Here is an 18539-nt window from a genome sequence, read left to right as displayed (position 1 = left end):
TTCCTGATTTACACCACTGTAAGAGCAGATCCAGAGCTCCAGCCTCCGGCGTGACCGTGCAATCAAATATTACTGCTAATACTAACCGGCCGCTTCCTCGCAGCTCATCGAAAGGGCTGCGATGAGAGACAGCACGACAAGAATAATATTTAGGCTTTGGGTTTAACGTGCGTTTTTTTGCAAACATTCCTTTATCCCCAGCCCTTCTAGGGAAGCAGATATTAATTTGCAGAGATCGTTTTTTTCCCTCCACACCACAAGAAAAAAAAACACAACCTGTGGCTGGACAATGACTTCTCATTGCAAATCTTTGCTGAAATCTTTTTTTTTTTTCCCTTTTTCCCCCACTTGGATCCAAAAAAACGAGAGGCCTGTTGATTTTTTGGCAGCTGAAATGCCAACGGTTTTGAGTTTAAAACGCCGGAAAATTGGGGTTGGCGGAAACCGAAAGCATGTCAGTTTGGGCAAAAATAAAACCCCTTAAAATCAGGCACATTCCTCTGGAAACATATCTAATTTATTAATAATGTCATTTTCTGATGGAGGGGAGGGGGAAAACTGCTGATGGCGAGTTTTCCACTGGCCTTGGTTAATGCGTCCATTTTACAGGGGGGTCAACTGAGGCACAGAGAAGGGAACGACGTGGGTACTCCAGCGGGAGGGGACTGTGGGACGTGCGTGTCTCTGCTGAGGATCTTACGTTCCCGGGTTGGTTTGTTGGCAGACAAAGACCTGCAGATCCTGAAGCGCGGCGAGGGCGATCCCCGCAAGGAGCTCCCCAGGAAGCCGCCGCTGCCCGAGGACAACAGCAAGAACATCATCCCCGTGTACTGCTCCATCCTGGCCGCCGTGGTGGTGGGGCTGCTGGCCTACGTGGCTTTCAAGTGGTACGTGGGGCGAGAGGCGCTGCTTGTGGGGGACGCCGTCCTCCCCTCGTCCCAGCCGTCGTCAGGTTGACTTGGCCGGAGGGGCTTCGCTGGCCCCAAGCGCGAGGGAGGCTGGGAGCATGCAGCCGGACCCCCTTCTCCCCCCCGAGCTTTGGGGGAGCCCCCATTTGGCTCCTGTACCCCTTGCGCCCCTCAGGCAGGGAAACTGAGGCACAAAGGTGGGGAGCAACTTTCCAAAGGGCCCCCAGGGAGTCGGTGGCAGAGCCCAGGAGTCCTCATGCAGGAGCTCACCACTAGGCAAGGCTTCCCCTTTCCCTAAAGTCTTTGGAAGACCACCCCACCCGTCCGAGGACAGCGCGGTGCCGTGTCGGGACCGCCCCAGCGTCGGCCCTGGGGCCCCCAACTCTGCCTCTGGCACCTAGGCAAGTCCCTGCACCCTGCTGTGCCTCAGTTTACCAGTCTGCGAGCTGGCTCTGGAGGCAGGGGCTGGCTTCCCCACAGCACAGGTGCGGGTCCCCTTCCCAGGCAGGGCTGGAGGAAGAGAGCAAGAGAAAGGTCCCTTTGTGCCCCCCCAACTTCTTAACATGCCCAGCGAGCGGCAGAGCCTCTTGCATCGCACAAGGGCTGCGTCCCGCTGCGCCCGGCTCGCTGCTGGGCCTGGCCGCTGAATAGGATTAAACCTCGCTGTGGGTTGGGATTAGACCCATCTCTGCCGCTCGGTCCCTGGCCTTTGCTGCGAGACCGGGCCGGGCGGGGGGGTTAGATTAATGGGCTCGGTCTGAAAAGATCCCAGGCGGCCGGCTGTTGTATTGGGAAGAGGAAAGCCAGCCCCTGGGGCCCTTTGTGCCTGGACCGGGGCGGGGACAGCCCCACTCCCCTCCCTGCTTGGCCACGTCCTTTATATTCCCCTCACACCCGGCCGAGGGGGCTCTGCCCCTCTCCCCGCCGAAGGAGCAACGAAACCCTGGCTCCCGCAGCTCTCCCTGCAGCCAGAAGAGCCAAGCCCCCAGCAAGCACAGACGCCCGGGCCCCACATCTGCTGCCAGATGTTTGGGGACCGCCGGTGCCAGGAAAGCTCCACGAGGAAAGGGAGGGCTCCACACCGCACCAGACGGGGCCTCGCCGCCGGTGGGATCCCCAGCGCTGCCACTGCCTGCCCGGACTTGGGCATGTCGCTTGGTGTCTCGGCCCTGCTGCGTGTCCTCTGAGCACTCTGGATAAGCGCCCTGGCCTGGGTGCCGTGGGGGGCAGTGCAGAACTGGGCCTCAGCTTTTCCCTCTGGATACAAGGGCACATCATTTGTTCTGCCCCGAGGAAGGGCACTCCCCAGGACGGGGATGGGCTGGATCTGTATCTATGTAGACACGGCCCCGGTTGTGCCTCCAGCATCCTCCGCCCTGCCGTCCGGCAGCCCCAGGCATAGCCAGGGTCCCCATGGCGCCAGGCACTGTACAAACAGGGAGCAAAGTGCCATCCCAGCTGCACATGACCTCCGTGAGTACTCTTACGAGGCCAGGCCAGCGCAGCCCCCATCGTCCCTGCTCCCCTCTCCCTGCAGCCTCTTCTCTATTCCTAATGCATGCCCCCCTTGCTAAAGCGCTGCCTCTCCTTACCTCCCAACAGCTGGAACACCTGCAAGCAGAAGCAGCAGCTGGCCAAAGCCCGGGCCGGGGAGCTGGGGGGCTCCCCCGAGGGCGAGAAACTGCACAGTGACAGCGGCGTCTTCCTGGACACGCACAGCCTGCAGGAGCACCATCAGCTCAACAAGGGTAAGGGCTTCCCACCGCGCTCAGCAGCAGAGCGGCCGGGTCTGGGTCCCCGAGGAGCTCCCTGGGGTCTTAGCGGTTTCAAAGCTCCCAGGGAATATGGGCTGGGTGGTCTCAAGGTCCCCAGGAAGCATGGGCTTGGCTGTTTCAGGAGAGCTTGGTAGTGATTATAGGACCTTCTATAATCAAGAGCAAATAGGAGACCCCCTGCAACATAACACGAAGCACGGCCACGAGTGGCTAAAGGTTGCACCTGGGCTGTCTCCATCGCCAGCCCTCCCCATCCAAGAGCCCCCCGGTTCTCCAAAGAGCCTCATACCCGGCTCCGTTTGCTGCACAGCACCCGTGCGCGGTGCCCTGCCGCGTGAGGCAAAGGGAAAACGGGGACGAGGCACGGTGGGAGAGACGGCGGGTCCAATCCTGGCAGCTGTGGAGGCCTTTGCTCTGCACTACAGATGTGCATCAGCTCTGCGGGCAGAAGCCTGGTGCTGTGACGGGGGCACTTTGGGCGCGGACTAGGCCTGAGTTCGGCAGCGCAGGAGCTCCCGTCGTGCACAGCAGCAGTTTAGGGCAGGGAGTGGAGATTGCTGCACCCTGCAAGGCGTTCCCAATGCAAACGGGGTGCCTAGCTAGCTAGGAGAGCCACACGGGTGTCCCTGCAAGGCACCGCAGAGACAGGGTCTCCAATGACTACACACGATAAAGGTTCCTGGCTGTGATTCAGTCCAGAAAAATTGTCCCAGTGACCACTGTGCTTCGGTGCTGACTCAGTGGGGATGGGGAAGATGGGCTGAATCACTGTCCCACATCCTCCAGCACCCTCTTTCCCACACACGGCCCTGACGTAGCCAATGCTGCACTTAGGCAATGCAAGAAACCCCCAGCACGGCTCATCCTGGGAGCTGCCGGGCACCTGGGTGCAGGGCCAAGCAGCGGGGCAGACCCCTACTGCTCTTGCCCCTTCGTAGCAGCAGCAAAGCACGGGTGCCAGTGCAACCATGTTCATGCCAGCATAGCTTTTCCTTCAGGGCAGCCCATTGCTGTAGGTGCTGTTACAGGGGGCAGAATAGCCTGTGCACCCTTGAGCAAGTGGCTACCCTGGATTGAAAGTGAGTGCAGAGAGTGGGGTGCAGATGGGGTGACACAGTCAGATAGCACTACATACCTTTTTCTCCAGTTAAAGAGAAACTGGAAGATTTTCTAATACGCTAGGTGGCTAGCGCTACATTATTTAGTGTAAGATCAAAGCAAAAACAATGCATCTTTACTGGAACGTGCACTAATTTTCCAGGTTATATCTCAAATTAAAAAAACAAAAACTAGGCCAAGAAGGGTCAAAAGGTATGGTTCATTAGTGCTGTAGTCATAGTTAAATATACATCTCTTAATAGATTTCATAAAACAAAAATCTAATCTTCCTGAGTGTCTTGACAGGGCTTCCAGCACTTAGGTGCAGAAACGACTGACACCAGAGTTAATCTCACCACACCTACATTAAAGTTTTTAGCTAGAAGTAAACACAGTCTGCAGGGCTGTGAAATAGGAGGGAGGCATTCCCAGGACCGGCTGCCAGACAGCAACATCGCAAAACAAAGGATAGTTTGAATTGTGGAACATCAAGACCATTAAAAAAAAAGGAGAGAGGGTTGTTAACACCCAGTGAGTGACGAGAGATTAGCAGGAATCGGGTAGACATCAACTGACTCCTGCAGGGCTGCCGGAATAGAAATGCCCCTGCTTCTCTACAGCAGCTAGTTTGAAAGTTTGGGTGCAGCGGGAAGCTAAGGGGGTGCAACTGCTCTCAGTTTTGCTCCTGGCTCTCAGAGGGGTCGTTCTACCCCGGAAGGGCGCGGCTTCCCCGGGTGCAGCACTTACACCGGTGTAAATGTGTCCCGTGTCTGCACCCTGAAGAAGGAGAGGGGCTGAGAGGGGAGTTTTGCCCAGTGCCCTTCCTAGCAGCCACAGAGCCCAGCTGCGGTGGCCCTTGCAGCTGCAATGGTGCATACGTGTCCGCCCTGCCCTGACCATGCCTGTCTCTGCCTGTCCCTCTGCAGCGCCCAAGGCCGAGCCCCGGCTGTACATCAACCTCCCGCCCCACAAGCAGGAGGAGGTGGAACAGCTGCTGGAAAGCCCCAGCCACAGCAAGGACTGGCGCTATCTGGCCAGCCAGCTGGGCTACGAGGACGAAGCTATCGACACCTTCGGCAGGGGCGAAGCCCCGGCTCACACCCTCCTCTCGGACTGGTCTGCCAAGGAGGGGGCCACGCTGGAGGCCCTGTGCGCCGCGCTGGCTGGCATCGAGCGGCCAGACGTGGTGGACAACTTGACCGGCCCGGCAGAGGCGAGCTCGGTGGTGTAATGGCATCTCGCGAGGGCGGGACTAGCAAGAGGCGTTGGACATGGGAACAAAGGGGGAAGGATGCCAAAGGAACGCTGTTCGTGAATTAAACAAGGGGGGGAAAACCAATTAACAAGCAATGAAGCCAAACTACGGTAAGAAAACCCCACAAAGCCATAGAGTCTTTGGGACGGACAAGCCCACCGGCCTCAATCCGGCTCCCGCGGGACCCTGCTGCCTCTGCTGGCTGGAGTCGGGACTGCGGGTGCCGCAGCGGGGAGATGCCACGAGCCCGGGGCAGCCCGTTGGCAGGGCCCCATCGGCCTCCGGTGACATAGACTCACCTTTGCGGAGCAAGAGACCCCTCCTGGGTTTTCCTGCTGCCTGTGGGCGAGGGTGGCAGGGCATAGGGTACACCCCGCCGGCCAGGGAGAGATGCTGGCATCTCTGCAGAGAGGGGCAACGGCATTTCCCTTTGCACCCACTCCCTCCCCATCCCTCATACCACCCCATGGGAGCCCGGGACTCGCAGCCCACTCCGAGCTTGGCCGCCTACTCCCACTCCTCTCTGCGAAAGGGACCTTTGCCAGGAAGGGGCTGAAGCCTTGGAACGGCCTGGTCCTGAATCGGCTTTGCCCTTCCCTCGCGTACCTGTGATGCATGTCCCCGTGGGCACCCCACCCCCCTCTTGCACCTGCGTCTCCTACTCCTTTGTGTCCCTGGCCAGAAAGAAATTTCCCAGATCCTTTAGGCTGGTGCCCTGAGACTCGGTCTTCGAGGAAGTTGCCCGACACCTTTTTCGACCTTGTGATTCTGCGGCTTTGGGAGCTGGCCCCAGCACCTGCTGAGCTGTGCCAAGGGGCAGAGCAGATGCCAGGAGGAATGGGTTGGTGCTGCCCCTGGCCTTTCCCCCCACCCCCAAACGATGCTGCTGGCAACCGCCGGTGTGACCTGGTGCTATGTACAGGACCTTGTGATGCCTTTGTACCTGCGGGACCATGCAGCACCGTAGCCCCTGCCTGCTGGACTTGCTGCAGGGATCCCCACCCCAGGCAGTGCCCGGACAAGCTGCCTGCCAGGAGCTGGACCCCAAGCCGTGGGTCTGTCCTCCACCCCTGCATCTGGAGCATCTGCCACAGCGACTCCGGCTGGCAGAGGAACAACTCATTAGCTCCCCGGGTGGATGGAGGCCTGAACCAGGTCATCAGTCGCTTATTGTCGCACACGGGCACATCCCAGTTGCTGCCCCACAGCAGTCCTTGGGACTGATGGAAAGTGCCTACCTCCTACATCCCCTCTAGGACCCGGAGGTGTCCACTCCACACCCGGCTCTGGGTTATTGCCGATGCTAGACCTCAAGAAGTGCCTCGTTGTTCAGCCGTGTCCTCTGCTGAAATCAGGAGGGCATAAGGGAGCCCTACACCGACGACTTGCAGACACATCGCCACATCCATCCTCGCAGGTGTTGGGGGGCTGGTGGTGAAGGCCGGGCTCCAGCCCTGCAGGAAGTTCTCCCCAAGCCCAAACTTTTGGGAGGACCAAACCCAGCCAGGAGATCAGATCAGCGGTGCTCCCATAAGACCCGGGCAGCTGATGCACCCAACATCTGGCCCGTGACTGGGGCAGATGGCACCTGAGCCACACTCAGCTGGGAACGGGAACCGGATTGACGACAGCTGCAAATCTCAGTTCCCCCATGCCGCGGCCTGGGATTTTTTTCTAGGCTCGAGCATTTCAAAGCACAGGCAAGCCAAGCTCAGTGCTGCAAGCCTGCACAATGCACTGGCCCTGCCCGCTGCATGCCCACCAAACTGAAGGTCTCCTCGGCTAGGATCAGCATGCAGATCACCCCAGACCGCCTACCGTTCGGGGTGCCAGGGCACTGCCCTGCGCTATTTCTTCTAGACCTCCGTGCGGCACGGAGCAGGGCGTGATGTCTCGAGGGGCACCCTCACCAGACGTGCCCATCCAAGGACAGGCTGGGTGCGATGCAGCAGAAATACACGGGGACCGGAGGGAATGGGTGACCGGTGCGAGCCCCCGTGGCTTTAACCCGTGATATACTCTTTTCTTTGGTGGGTTTTTTTTTCCTCTTTCTTTTTTTAGGCAAGTCCCTTTCTTCTCATCTCTGGTCCCGGTGCACGGAGCGTCACTGTTTTTGCTTCCTGGGGGATCATCCTGTAGTTGGGCAGAAACCTGCCGCCTTTGCTGACATGGGTATAATGGTCACAAGTGCATTAAAAGAGACTTCTGTTGCGCTGTGTCTGTCGTCCAGCAAGTGCTGGGGGCCGGGAGGGTCACAGTGGTGGAGGGAGCTGGCGGGGGCTTACGAGTCTGCTTTGCAGAGAAGCAAAATGGGTGAGGTGGCATCGGAGGAGGGACTGGGCCGGATGCTCTGCAGAGGCTGCCCATGTGTGCAGCCAGCTGCAGCCCTTGCAGTGACAGATGAGGCCCTGAGCCACCATGGATCTGGGACCCCTGGGGGTTTAGCCCCCAGGAAACACCCAGGGGAGTGCAGCCAGGCTGGAAAGGAGCTGCTGGAGAGCGGTGCCGCTTTCCGGTGCCACCTGGGGGGCTGCCGACAGGCCTGTGGGGTGAGTAAGGAGCTTGTGATGCCTGCTCGAGGAAAGTCCCGGCCAAGCGGCACTGAGTCATTGCCGCAACCTCCCTGCATCCACTGCGTCTCCTGTTAGCATCCAAGCCTAGAGCCGCGGGGCTGGAAGGAAGCTCCAGAGCTCACATCTAGTCCAACCCCCGGCTGGAGACAGGATCAGCCCTGTCCAAACCCTCCCAGACAAATCCATCATCGAAACTCTTGGTAAAACTACCTGATACAACACCCGACGTCACGCCTGAACCTGCTGCAGGGAAAGCAGGGGCATTGCAGCGGCCAACGTCCTGCTTGTGTAAAAGATTAATATAGATAGGGGACAGTGGTGTCAGGGCTGTGGTGCTTTGTGGGTTGGGGAAAAGGTTAATTAATCTTCATGGTCCAGATCCTGTTTGCATTTACTGCTCGGTTCCCTAAGGATCCCTACCCAAAATTGCAGCCACCTCTGGGGTGCGGCACAGCCCTGACCACACCATGCAGCAGCGGCAGGGGTTCGGGTCCTGACCGAGCTCCAAGATGCCAGGATCCTGCCTGGTTCAGTGGGCTCCCCAGGGCCCAGGCTGGGCTACGACCACCGGAGACAGTTGGGAAAGCCCCACTCCGGCTTGCTCAGGGGGTTGGGAAGGGGCTGGGGAGGCCAGGCCCCTGGGTCTAATACGGGCTGGAGCAAGGCATGTCCAGCAGATGCTCCCACCGCAGCCCAGCCCCTTCCCAGGCTCCGGCTGGACACGGGAGCCAGCTGTGGCTCTGAAGGGCTCAGGAAGGCCGAGGCCCTCCAGCTGCTGACTGGGAACAGGAGGGGCTGCAGCCATCAGGCATGTCCATAGCTAGGACACAACAGGTCATGTCGGAGGTACCAGAAAGACACGGACCCCCAGGAGAAGCTCTTGCCAGGGGGAATAGCAGAGGCTCCTCCCAGAGACCGTGCCATGCCTGATGCCCTGAAAGTGGGCGTGCATACACCTGGATGTGCAGCCCACATAGGTGCATGGCTCACATGTGCACTCCCATACCTACTCCTTCCAGTGCAATGCCCGTGGCTTTTGCTAGCCCGGTCAGCTCTTCCCCAGCCAACAGGGCACTGGACTGAGAAGGCCCAGTGGGGCTTCCCTCTGCCCATGGGTCAGCTCTGGCATGGGCTGTTTTTTGCTGTTCCTGTCTCAGAGCATGTCCATGCATCAGTGCCATCCCTGCTGCCGTGCCCTGGGGCACGAGGGGCCCATGGCGCTGCATCTCTCCCTCACTTGCCTGCAACACCAGGGATCCACCACCCCTTTGCTGCTGGGCATTGGCCTGGGCATAACACCCACGCTGCATGGATGGATGGCTGCTCTCTACAGGCATGGCCCAGTCCCACGCTGTGTTGCTCAGCCCTGGGCTCGTGATATGCGTGTACCCTGAACCCCGAGGCATGCAGAGGTGTGGGCTTCAGCTGTCATGGTTTCTCCCTCTGCTGCTGCCCATCAGGGACCCTGTACTGTGCCCTCCGAGGGGAGGGATGGGGCAGTTGGGCCATGGACTCAGCTTGCCGCAGCTTTGGGATTTTGCCCACATCCCAGCCGGAGCGTATCCATCCAGCCCAAGCTGGGTGAAACAAATTCAGGGAAGGGCCCTAAGTGCTTTGCATGCGTTGGCTCTTGCAGGAGGTTGTGAGGGCAGCAGTCACGGCCATGGCTTTCTGAGTACAAGGGCATTTCTGCTCCTCCACAGGGACCGCAGCCCCGGGGCTCTCCCTAGCCTTGGCCTCCTACAGGAGGTGCTGACGGCCCAGCTCCATCATCTGTTGAGCAGATCAATGCCCGGCTCTGCAGCTGTCCTTAGCAAGCATGGTATTAGTCGGGGACTGGCAGCCAGTAGTCAGACACTATCAATAGTAAGAGACATGTCTACACTTCTCCTTCACTGCAATCCACTTACCCGCCTCGCGGTGCTGAGCTGGCCGTGCGGGGTGGAAACATCTTTGAGCGACTTGGCTGTGTTTTCCAGCAAGGCTGGCATCTGACCTCTCCTTTCTGCCAGCATCCGGAGGTGAAGCACGGGGCCAACCTTTTCCTCCTGTTCCAGCGTGTTTCGGTGCTGCGGGGGTTTTCCCCGCTCTCTTCATCCATGCTGGATACCCCCGAGTTCATTTGACCTCTCGGAACAGCTGTGCTCAAAGCCAAGGGGGGGTGATGGAGAGCAGCTTCCTGCAGCCTGACATGCAATCGTAGAGAAGCAGGACCCTCAAGAGCATCAGCACAGCCCTATCCACATCCCCAGCCTGGGCTGCAGCCAGCACCCAACACCTCTGGGAGAGGCAGAAAGCCCACCCTCCACATGCACATAGGAGAGGAAAACTATTTCTTCCCATTCCCGTGGGACACCCCCATAGCAAAGCGCAGTCACAGCTAGACCTCGAGCATCCCTGACGATGCACAGGCTCGTGCGCTTCTCTATCCAGCGCAGGCACCAGTTCTTGCTGCTTCCGAGTATCCCACCCTACTTGCTCCCCTCCTTCTGCAAGTGAAGCCCAGTGAAGACAAGGGGGTGACCATCATTGCCTCTAGGTCATGCCCCAGTCCTGCTGGGAGCCTGGACACAAGCTGCTCAGCCCCTGCCCTCCTCAGGAGTAGCTGCATTTTAAGTCCAGGAGAGGGATCGCTCCTATTGCCTTCCTCAAGTGCCCACGAGGGAGAAGCTGTACCTAGGAAGCCGCCCCAGCCTCCCCTTCCCCCCCACCTCCCCGCGGCTAGGGCTGGTATTAATTGCGGGCTCCAGTTTCCATGAGCAGCAGATGCACCGCCAGCTGTTCAGCTCCTTCGCTTTGATCCCCAGGGCTGGGCCCACGGGCGCTGTCAGAGCAAGGGCATACAGACACGCAAGGTGGGGGCAGGGGCACACGGGCTGGGACCCTGTCTGAAGCGAGACGCGTGGAGGCTGAACCCCGAGGTGGTTCAGCGAGTGGTGCTGGTGCCCAGCCAGCCCTGAGATCTGGGTCCGGCTCTGCCACTGACCTGCTGGATCACCCCAGTCAAGTCCCCTCGCCCCACTCTAGCTGGGTGGGAGCAGGGAGCGTACCTCTCTCTGCATCTACACGGTTTGTTGTGCTGGCGAGGTCCCCAGCTGGGACTTCAGAGAGCCTCCAGCTTTGTCCAAAGCCAAGGCCCCAAGCTGCCCCTGGGCACTGGGCCTTTGCAAAAGGAGTGGAGGATGTTTCTGTGCCAGGGCATGTTGAAGCCATCTCCACTGCCTGGGGGAGGGCTCAGCCAGTGCCGTCAGAGGACACGAAGCCACCGGCAGGCCCCTGGCCCGGATGGGGAATGCAGCCCCCTCTCCTGTCCCCTGAAGCGAAGCAGCAGTAGTAAGATGCATGCACCAAGCAGTGCTAGCACAGGGGCTCTACTTGGGACAGGGCCCAGGAAGGCCAACTGAGTGGGGTGTCAACAAGCTTGGGGTGCTGGTAGGCTCCAGGTGCAGCCCCGCGCTGGGACGAGCAGAGCCGCATGCAGCTGGGCTGCTCCGCACACCCAAGCCCCCTGCCCTCGTGTGAACGGTGGCTGCATGCATAATCCTCCCACCCCTTTCCCCAGGAGGACACTACCACTAGCTCCGGCTTACAGAGGTGCAGGGGAAACTGAGGCACACACCAAGGGGAAGCGACTTGCCCAGGGGTCACCCAGGAAGTCAGTGGCAGAGCCGGGGAGTGACTGAACCCCAGCCCAGGGCCCAGCTGGGTACACAGAGACACCCCAAACCCTTTGCCTTCATTCTGGGACCAGTCTCTGGCAGGTGACACCCCCAGCTTGGGCACCACGGCCTCAGGGACAGGGCGAGGGATGCTGGCTGGGTCATGGGAAACCAGAGCTCTCCAAGGAGGGGTTTGTCCTACAGCCCCTGATCCAGGCACGCCAGGGTTTGAGAACAGAGACCATGGGGCCACGGGGACAGGCTGCCCACGGGAGCCCGGCCGAAGGCGGGCGTGGGCACCGTGCAGCTCCACAGCACCACCTCGTGGCCAAGGCTGGCTCCAGGCTGCCCATCGCAGAGCTGAACCCATTAAGAGCTGACCAGTCACCCCTCGGTTCCGCAAAACACTAAAAAGCATTTGCTGGACTCGAAGGCTGCATGCACATGCTGCAAGGTAAGGCCTGGACGCTGCAGCCAGTTGCAATGCATGGAGAGGCCCTGCCTGCGCTGGCCGTGCTTCTGGGATGGAGAAAGCCCAAGTCTCCGGGCAGGGCTGGGAGCAGGCTCAAGATCTGCTCACCAGCACCAGAGCTAGCTCAGCCCGAGGCAGAACTAACCCCTGCTGCCGGCCCCTCCTGGGGCTCTCCAAAGTGCCCTTTGATGAATGCTTTCCCGTTTCCAGCTAGGGGCCCGCCAATGCCACTCTCCATCACGAGGCACCTGGATGACTATGGATCCGTAAGCGTGTGGGATGCACTCTTCTATGCGGGGCTGGCTCTCCTCTGAGGCTCGAGTCAGACCGAGGACCCCTGATGATAGTTAAGTGCACTGTCCAAGAGCGGAGGACAGCCCTAGCAATGAACCCCTCTGCTCGGAGGCACCGTGCACGACAGACCGAGAAAGCGCGCTCCCATTTCAGTGCTGCTATTGTCAGCTGTTTCTCAGCCCGGCCCCAAGTCTGCAGGCTGTCCTAGATGGCTAGACACGTAACACCTCGAGCATCCCCAGGGATGGGGGGGGGTTTGGTGTGGGCAGGGCCACACCACAGCCAGCCTGAGCCCCAAACCCACTCGCCTTTCCCCACTTCCACATGAGCAGCACCCACTGCTTCGTCCGCGCCTGTCCTCCCTCCAGCTCTCTGCGGCTGTGACACCGGCATGGACAGGTGACACCAGATGGAGTCAGGTCACTCACCCAGATGGCACCAGACACCTCTTGAAATGCATCGTTCCCCCCAGCAAGAGACCCTGGGTTTCATCCCTGGCGCTGCCACTGCCCAGCTGTGTGACCGTGGGCGGGTGACTTGAAGACGCCTCATATGCCTGGCTTCCTATATAGTCAGAGACCCAAGGAAGGATGTCCTTGCATTTGAAAGCTTGTTTAACTTTATCCCGGCTGCACAGTTGGTCCAGATATCACCCTAAGAAAAGAAAAGATATCACCCTAAGAAAACCTGGCCCCTCATACTTCTCACTCATTTGGTCCACCTGGTGCATTTAGGACAGGACCTACCATTCATTACCCAACTGGTCCCTCCCAGGCAGAAGTGGCCTCAGACACGGACAGCAACACGGGCTACCAAGGGAAGGAGGAATTACCCCGCCGGGGTCTGCGCCGGTGCCTCTTAGCCCGCACGGCTGCTTGGTTTCGAGCAGAAATGCCGCACAAGCTTGTAGCTTTCCCTTTTGGCCACGCGACCGAGAGCGGAGGTATGTTCTTTCATTTCATTTTTATTTTTTTAAATTTTTTCTTTTTTTTTTTTCCATTTTTTTACATAAAAAGTTCAGTAAAAATTGGATAAAGTAAAATGATTTAAGCAGTAAAATCAATCTTATCAACATAGCACGAGGCCTGCCAGAAATCCAGAGGCAGCCTGCTCCTGATTATTTACATGATAACAGATTAAACCTTGCAGGAGAACAAAAAATAAAATAAAATAAAATAAAATAAAACAACCCCCCACCCTCCAAGGAAACGAAACAAAACAAAAAGCTCAAACAAACTATCCTTACAAAGTGTTCCCGTGATATCAGCACGTGTGGGGCTAAAAGCAAAAAAAAAAAAATAAAATAAAATAAAAATCAATATATTCACATATACGTTAAAATATAATACAGATCTTGGTGACACAAGATGGGCGCACGGGTCACCGCGCCAGACAGCACCGCCATGTTTGAGACCTGGGTTCGCGTGGAAAGAAGGGGTGGGGGAGAGTGGAGGGAGCTGCAGAACGTGCTCCTGTTCCACAATCCGTGTCACTTCCCTTGCCCTCCCCTCCACGGCGTAGGACTGCTTCATTTAATACGGAAATCGGGTCCAAACCGCGAGTCCCGCTCAGAGCTGACGGCCTTTCGGGGCCAGGGGCGGGATTTGCTTCTCCTCCGGTCCAAAAGAGGATGGTCGCGTCTCGCTCCAGGTTCGTGGTGGTTACTCCAAGTCCGTGTCCTCCTTGGGTTTGTAAACAGCCCCAAATTTCTGCATGTATTTCTTGATGTACTCCTTCGTTTTGTGTTTCACGTTCTCGTTGCACTCCAGGTCCTCGGGGTTCTTGCAGTATTTCAGCTCCTTGTTCATGACGCCGTGAGTCAGCTGGGAAGGGGGGAGAGAGGCAAAAAGAAAAGGGTGCAGAGGTCACTGATACTGGAAGCCGCAGCGCTACAGCACAGGTTTACAAAGTAGAATTGAATATGGAGGGGGACAAGAAGGGAGGGGGCTTCTTTGGGGTTGGTGGTAAGATTGGTTTTGTTTTTTCGACAAAGCACAGGTAAACGTTCAGAAATTTCCCTACTACACAAGCAAATGAACTGCCCCTTCAGCAATGCTACGTCTATTTGCCCTCTCTGATCACGAAAGCAAAGGAAAAAATCCAGAGACACTAAAAGGCTGCGAGACCAGGGAAGGCTAGAAAGCAAATCTCTTCTCCCAGGATGATGGTCCTGCTTGGAGCAGGGGGTTGGACTAGATGTGACCTCCTGAAGTCCCTTCGAACCCTCATTTTCTAGGATTTTATGAATGAACTGGTGGGACTCACTGCCACTTGAGGCAAGTGAGACCAAGAGGATTCAAAAGGTTCAGCGAGCAAAGAGAACAAGAATAACTTGCACTGCTCTAAGGCACAAGCCAATGCCTCAAGGAAGGGCAGGGCGGCACTTCTTCTATAGGAGGCCTGGCCTATAACAGGGATTTCTTATTAATTCCTTTAAAACTGTTACTATCAGGGATGTATCAGACAGGGTAGAGCCCAGATGGTTCAGAATCAACATCTCTGCCAGAGGGTTGATCAGCTGACCCTCAAGTTCCCTTCCCACCAGCTAATGTGGGTGGTCACAGTGCACCAGGGACCTGCCAGCAGCCGGGAGTGCCTCGGGGAGGTGCTCTGAAGACGTTCCTCCATGTGGGCTGCCCACCTGCCTGTGGACTGGACCCAGGTGTGGGTACGATCCAGACCCAATGATCAAAGAGGGCTCCTGCCTGCAGCAAACCAAGGCTCAAGACGTGTTTGAAAGGCAGGTGAGAATGTGCTAGGAAGAGCACATGCTACCCCAGGCGCTCAGTGTCCAACCAGGTTGGGGGACACCAACTTCTCACTCCACCTGAGGACTGTGGAGGCATGCAGGGCTGTGGGGCTCTGTTGCTGCACTCGACCCCGGCTCCCAGCTCTGGGGCTGAGCAAACTGGGAGAAGAGCTAAGGATCTGCATTGCATTAAAGACACTTCAAAAAGAAGTGGCCCTGCCCCTGTGAAGCATGACAGGGCTCTGAGCAGCAAATCGAGGCAGGCCTTCTCTGGAGTCGCGGTGCCGGGCAAAGCTGTGGAAGAAATGTAGCCTTACCTTGCGTGCTAAGTGTTTGAAGTCTTCCGTTGTGGTGATCCTGCCCACTTTGCAGTCCGGCTTGCGGTAGGGGTTCAAGCACTGCACGATGAACTGGGACATCTGCAGAGGGGGGAAGGAGAGAGACTTTGTGCTGTCGTGCCTTTGGCCCAGACAGCTCTTTGCCTGGAAATTGCTGAAGGGAAGCAGGGAAAAGCCCCACGCTACGTTTTGCTCGCCCCACAGACGCTTAGGCTTCTGCTCCAGGTGACTGCGGAGAGAACGGCCAGGCTGCGTTGAACGCAATTAAAACTTTCTGTGTCCGTGACAGCTCGCGCCCCGTCACAGGCCAAGAACAGGCCACATTTTAGTTTGTGGGGCTGCTGCCCCTTGCACTGCACATTTGGGACAGCTGCTTGCTTTGCCAGCACAGGACCAGAGAGCACCAGAGTTAAAGGCCTTAGCTGCTGCTGCTTGTCCTGAAGACTGAGGCTCTGTGTCGGCAGCAACAGCTTCTGCATGGATCAGCAGAAAGGAGGACCTTTAATACACCCACCTGTGGGTCGCATTCCCCTGGGGGGCAATCAGCTCCTGGTATAGACTAGCCTTTTGCAATGCTGCGCTCTGCCCATCACCCCTGGCCACCCCCAGCACCCATGCTCTAGACAGCTTGCCTTGCTGCCCGTACCTCTTTCCTGAACACTTCCTTGCTCTTCTTAGCCAGCTCGCTCGACGTGTCGGCCTCTGCTGTTTTCGGCTTCTTGGAAGACTGAAAAAAAGAGAGGAAGGGGTTTGAAAGGGTCTGCACCATCAGCTTCTGGGATATCCGATCCAATCCAAGCCAGACCTGTTGCTGGCACACCATGAGACCGCTCCCTGTTCCCACTGCTGATACGACATGGGGCTGGCCCGGGATCAGCTGCCTTCTCTTCCAAATCCTCTTGCGGAGGTATGCATTCGGATAAGGAAGGGTACGGAGTACAGAAGCTGCTCATGTATCTGCTACGTGACCAGGGCCTCTGGCCTGTTCTGAACTGGGATCCAGTGTTTCTGCAGCAAGTCAAGACTCCAGGGGCTCATCCACCAGCCCACACCTCAGCCCTGCGTGCACTCCACGCCTCTGCGATTCGCTCTGTGCTCTGGCTGCTCCTCTCCAAGCGCCTGTCTTTGCATGGAAGCTGTCCAGCACAGCTGTTGCAGGACAGTTATTTTGCTATAGCTCTGCTGGGAGAGCAGGAGGGGGTTTACCTGCCCCACCTGGAGTGCACCAACATGCCCGCCCTCGCCCTACATGGCCCAAGACTCCCTTCTGCCGCTCACTTTCCGGCACTGCTCTCAGTTCTGCCGCCAACTGCTCTCAATTGCACCCAATTAAGCTAGAGATAAAGCAAGAACATAATGAGTTGGGGGAGTTTTGTGCAAACCCTTCCATAAAAGGCAGGTCCCCCTAAAAATGTTTTCCTTCTCTCTTCCACATCCCATTATCTTATGGCCTCAGCATAGGATAGATAGATTAGATAGATAGCATTTCCACGCATACACGCCAATATATTTTCATCCCCCCGCATCCACCCATCCATAATGATACAAGCATTACAAGAACATCAAGATCCCTTGGTTTGCATTCACTCATCACAATGCCGTCTCCAATGAAGAGATCACATCCTATTTCCCCATTTTGCCCACCCCTACCCTACTCCCATCCTCCCTTATCCCCGTCATCCGTACATAAATTCAAATACATCCTCCTCCTCCACGCTACAGGGAGTGCTGAGGACACCCCTGCTTGCAGGGCTGATGCTCAGTGCCACAGCAGCCGTTACAGATAAAACCTTGCTCGGTCCCTGCAAGCCTGAGCCACAGCAGACCCAGCTGCCACATGGAGGTGGAGATGATCTAAATACAGCGTTTATGGGGACCGGGCATGCTCAATGCAAGAAGAAAACCGGAGAATTCAGCTGCCACAGGAAAAGTGCTAAGGCCTGTGTGAAGCTTGAGACACTTAAGCCCAAATTTGGACCGGAGATTCTCATGGTGATGACAAAGCCGCCACTGATGCAACCAAACAAGCTGCAATCCTAGCAAACTCCTAACTCCAAGGCATGTTGCACTGAAGCTGCTTAACAAAGTGGTTGAGCGATGTTTTGAATGTGGGCAGAGAACACTATTCCTCTGCTCTTCTGTTTTGAAATCACAGAAAATGAGGGCTGAAGGGAGCTCAGGAGGTCACATCTAATCCAACCCCCTGCTCCAAGCAGGACCAGCCCCAACTACATCATCCCAGCCAAAGATGGGTCTACCTGGGTCTAAACACCTTCAAGGATGGAGACCCCACCACCACTCTGGGAAACCTGTTCCTGTGCTTCACCACCCTCCTCGTGAGAGTGTTTTTCCTAATATCCAACCTCAACTTCCCTTGCTGCAACTTGAGCCCAAACACCCCCAAACCCTCTCCAGCCTAAGGCAGACCACCTGGATTGGGAAAAACCTCAACCCAGAGATGAAATCTGGCAAAGATATAAGCAAGGCTTTAACAGGAAGTGTTAGACAACCTGAACTATAGATGGTACTACCATTCTTCTTGTAATAAAGAGCAGAGCCATTATACCACTAATGGACGGCATCATTTTGGTTCCCAAGTCAATGCCCGCTTTCAATGGTTTCAAATGGTCTACATTTCCAAGACAGAGTGTGCAAGCAGGCGCACACACTAGTTAATGCCTTCCTTAGACTTCAGGAAGGCCTTCGATACGGTATCCCACCCCATACTGGTGAACAAGTTAAGAGGCTGTGACTTGGATGACTGCACGGTCCGGTGGGTGGAGAATTGGCTAGAGGGTCGCACCCAGAGAGTGGTGGTGGATGGGTCGGTATTGACCTGGAAGGGTGTGGGCAGTGGGGTCCCGCAGGGCTCGGTCCTTGGACGATACTCTTCAACGTCTTCATCAGCGACTTGGACGAGGGAGTGAAGTGTACTCTGTCCAAGTTTGCAGATGACACAAAGCTATGGGGAGATGTGGACACGCCGGAGGGCAGGGAACAACTACAAGCAGATCTGGACAGGTTGGACAAATGGGCAGAAAACAACAGAATGCAGTTCAACAAGGAGAAATGCAAAGTGCTGCACCTAGGGAGGAAAAATGTCCAGCACACCTACAGCCTAGGGAATGACCTGCTGGGTGGCACGGAAGTGGAAAGGGATCTTGGAGTCCTAGTGGACTCCAAGATGAACATGAGTCGGCAGTGTGACGAAGCCATCAGAAAAGCCAATGGCACTTTATCGTGCATCAGCAGATGCATGACGAATAAATCCAAGGAGGTGATACTTCCTCTCTATCGGGCGCTGGTCAGACCGCAGTTGGAGTACTGCGTGCAATTCTGGGCACCGCACTTCAAGAGGGATGCGGATAACCTGGAGAGGGTCCAGAGAAGGGCCACTCGTATGGTTAAGGGCCTACAG

The 18539-nt window shown here is 57.0% G+C and overlaps 2 protein-coding genes across 3 annotated transcripts in view; one reads left to right on the top strand and one right to left on the bottom strand.

Annotated features, from left to right (window-relative positions):
• LOC102378300 (tumor necrosis factor receptor superfamily member 16-like) overlaps window positions 1–5046 on the top strand; it is a gene marked incomplete at its 5' end in the record, with an annotated part of 24419 nt that extends 19373 nt beyond the window's left edge. Inside the window, 3 exons of the mRNA XM_025207341.1 lie at window positions 725–887; window positions 2511–2656; window positions 4708–5046. Coding sequence (XP_025063126.1) covers window positions 725–887; window positions 2511–2656; window positions 4708–5012 — 614 coding nt within the window. The remainder of the gene's footprint in view (window positions 1–724; window positions 888–2510; window positions 2657–4707) is intronic.
• A 7917-nt stretch (window positions 5047–12963) lies between these two features.
• The window catches only part of SETD2 (SET domain containing 2), a 116696-nt gene continuing 111120 nt past the window's right edge, over window positions 12964–18539 (bottom strand). For both annotated transcript variants that reach the window (XM_025207372.1, XM_014521212.2), the window contains exons 18-20: window positions 15768–15848; window positions 15101–15202; window positions 12964–13857 (exon numbers count right to left, since the gene is read on the bottom strand). In XM_025207372.1, coding sequence (XP_025063157.1) covers window positions 13696–13857; window positions 15101–15202; window positions 15768–15848 — 345 coding nt within the window. In that variant the 3' untranslated portion in view covers window positions 12964–13695. The remainder of the gene's footprint in view (window positions 13858–15100; window positions 15203–15767; window positions 15849–18539) is intronic.

Source organism: Alligator sinensis, unplaced genomic scaffold, assembly GCF_000455745.1.
Source record: "Alligator sinensis unplaced genomic scaffold, ASM45574v1 scaffold1298_1, whole genome shotgun sequence".
Lineage (NCBI taxonomy): Eukaryota > Metazoa > Chordata > Crocodylia > Alligatoridae > Alligator > Alligator sinensis.
Note: the sequence above shows the minus strand (reverse complement) of the source record. Positions and strands in the feature narration are given on the sequence as shown.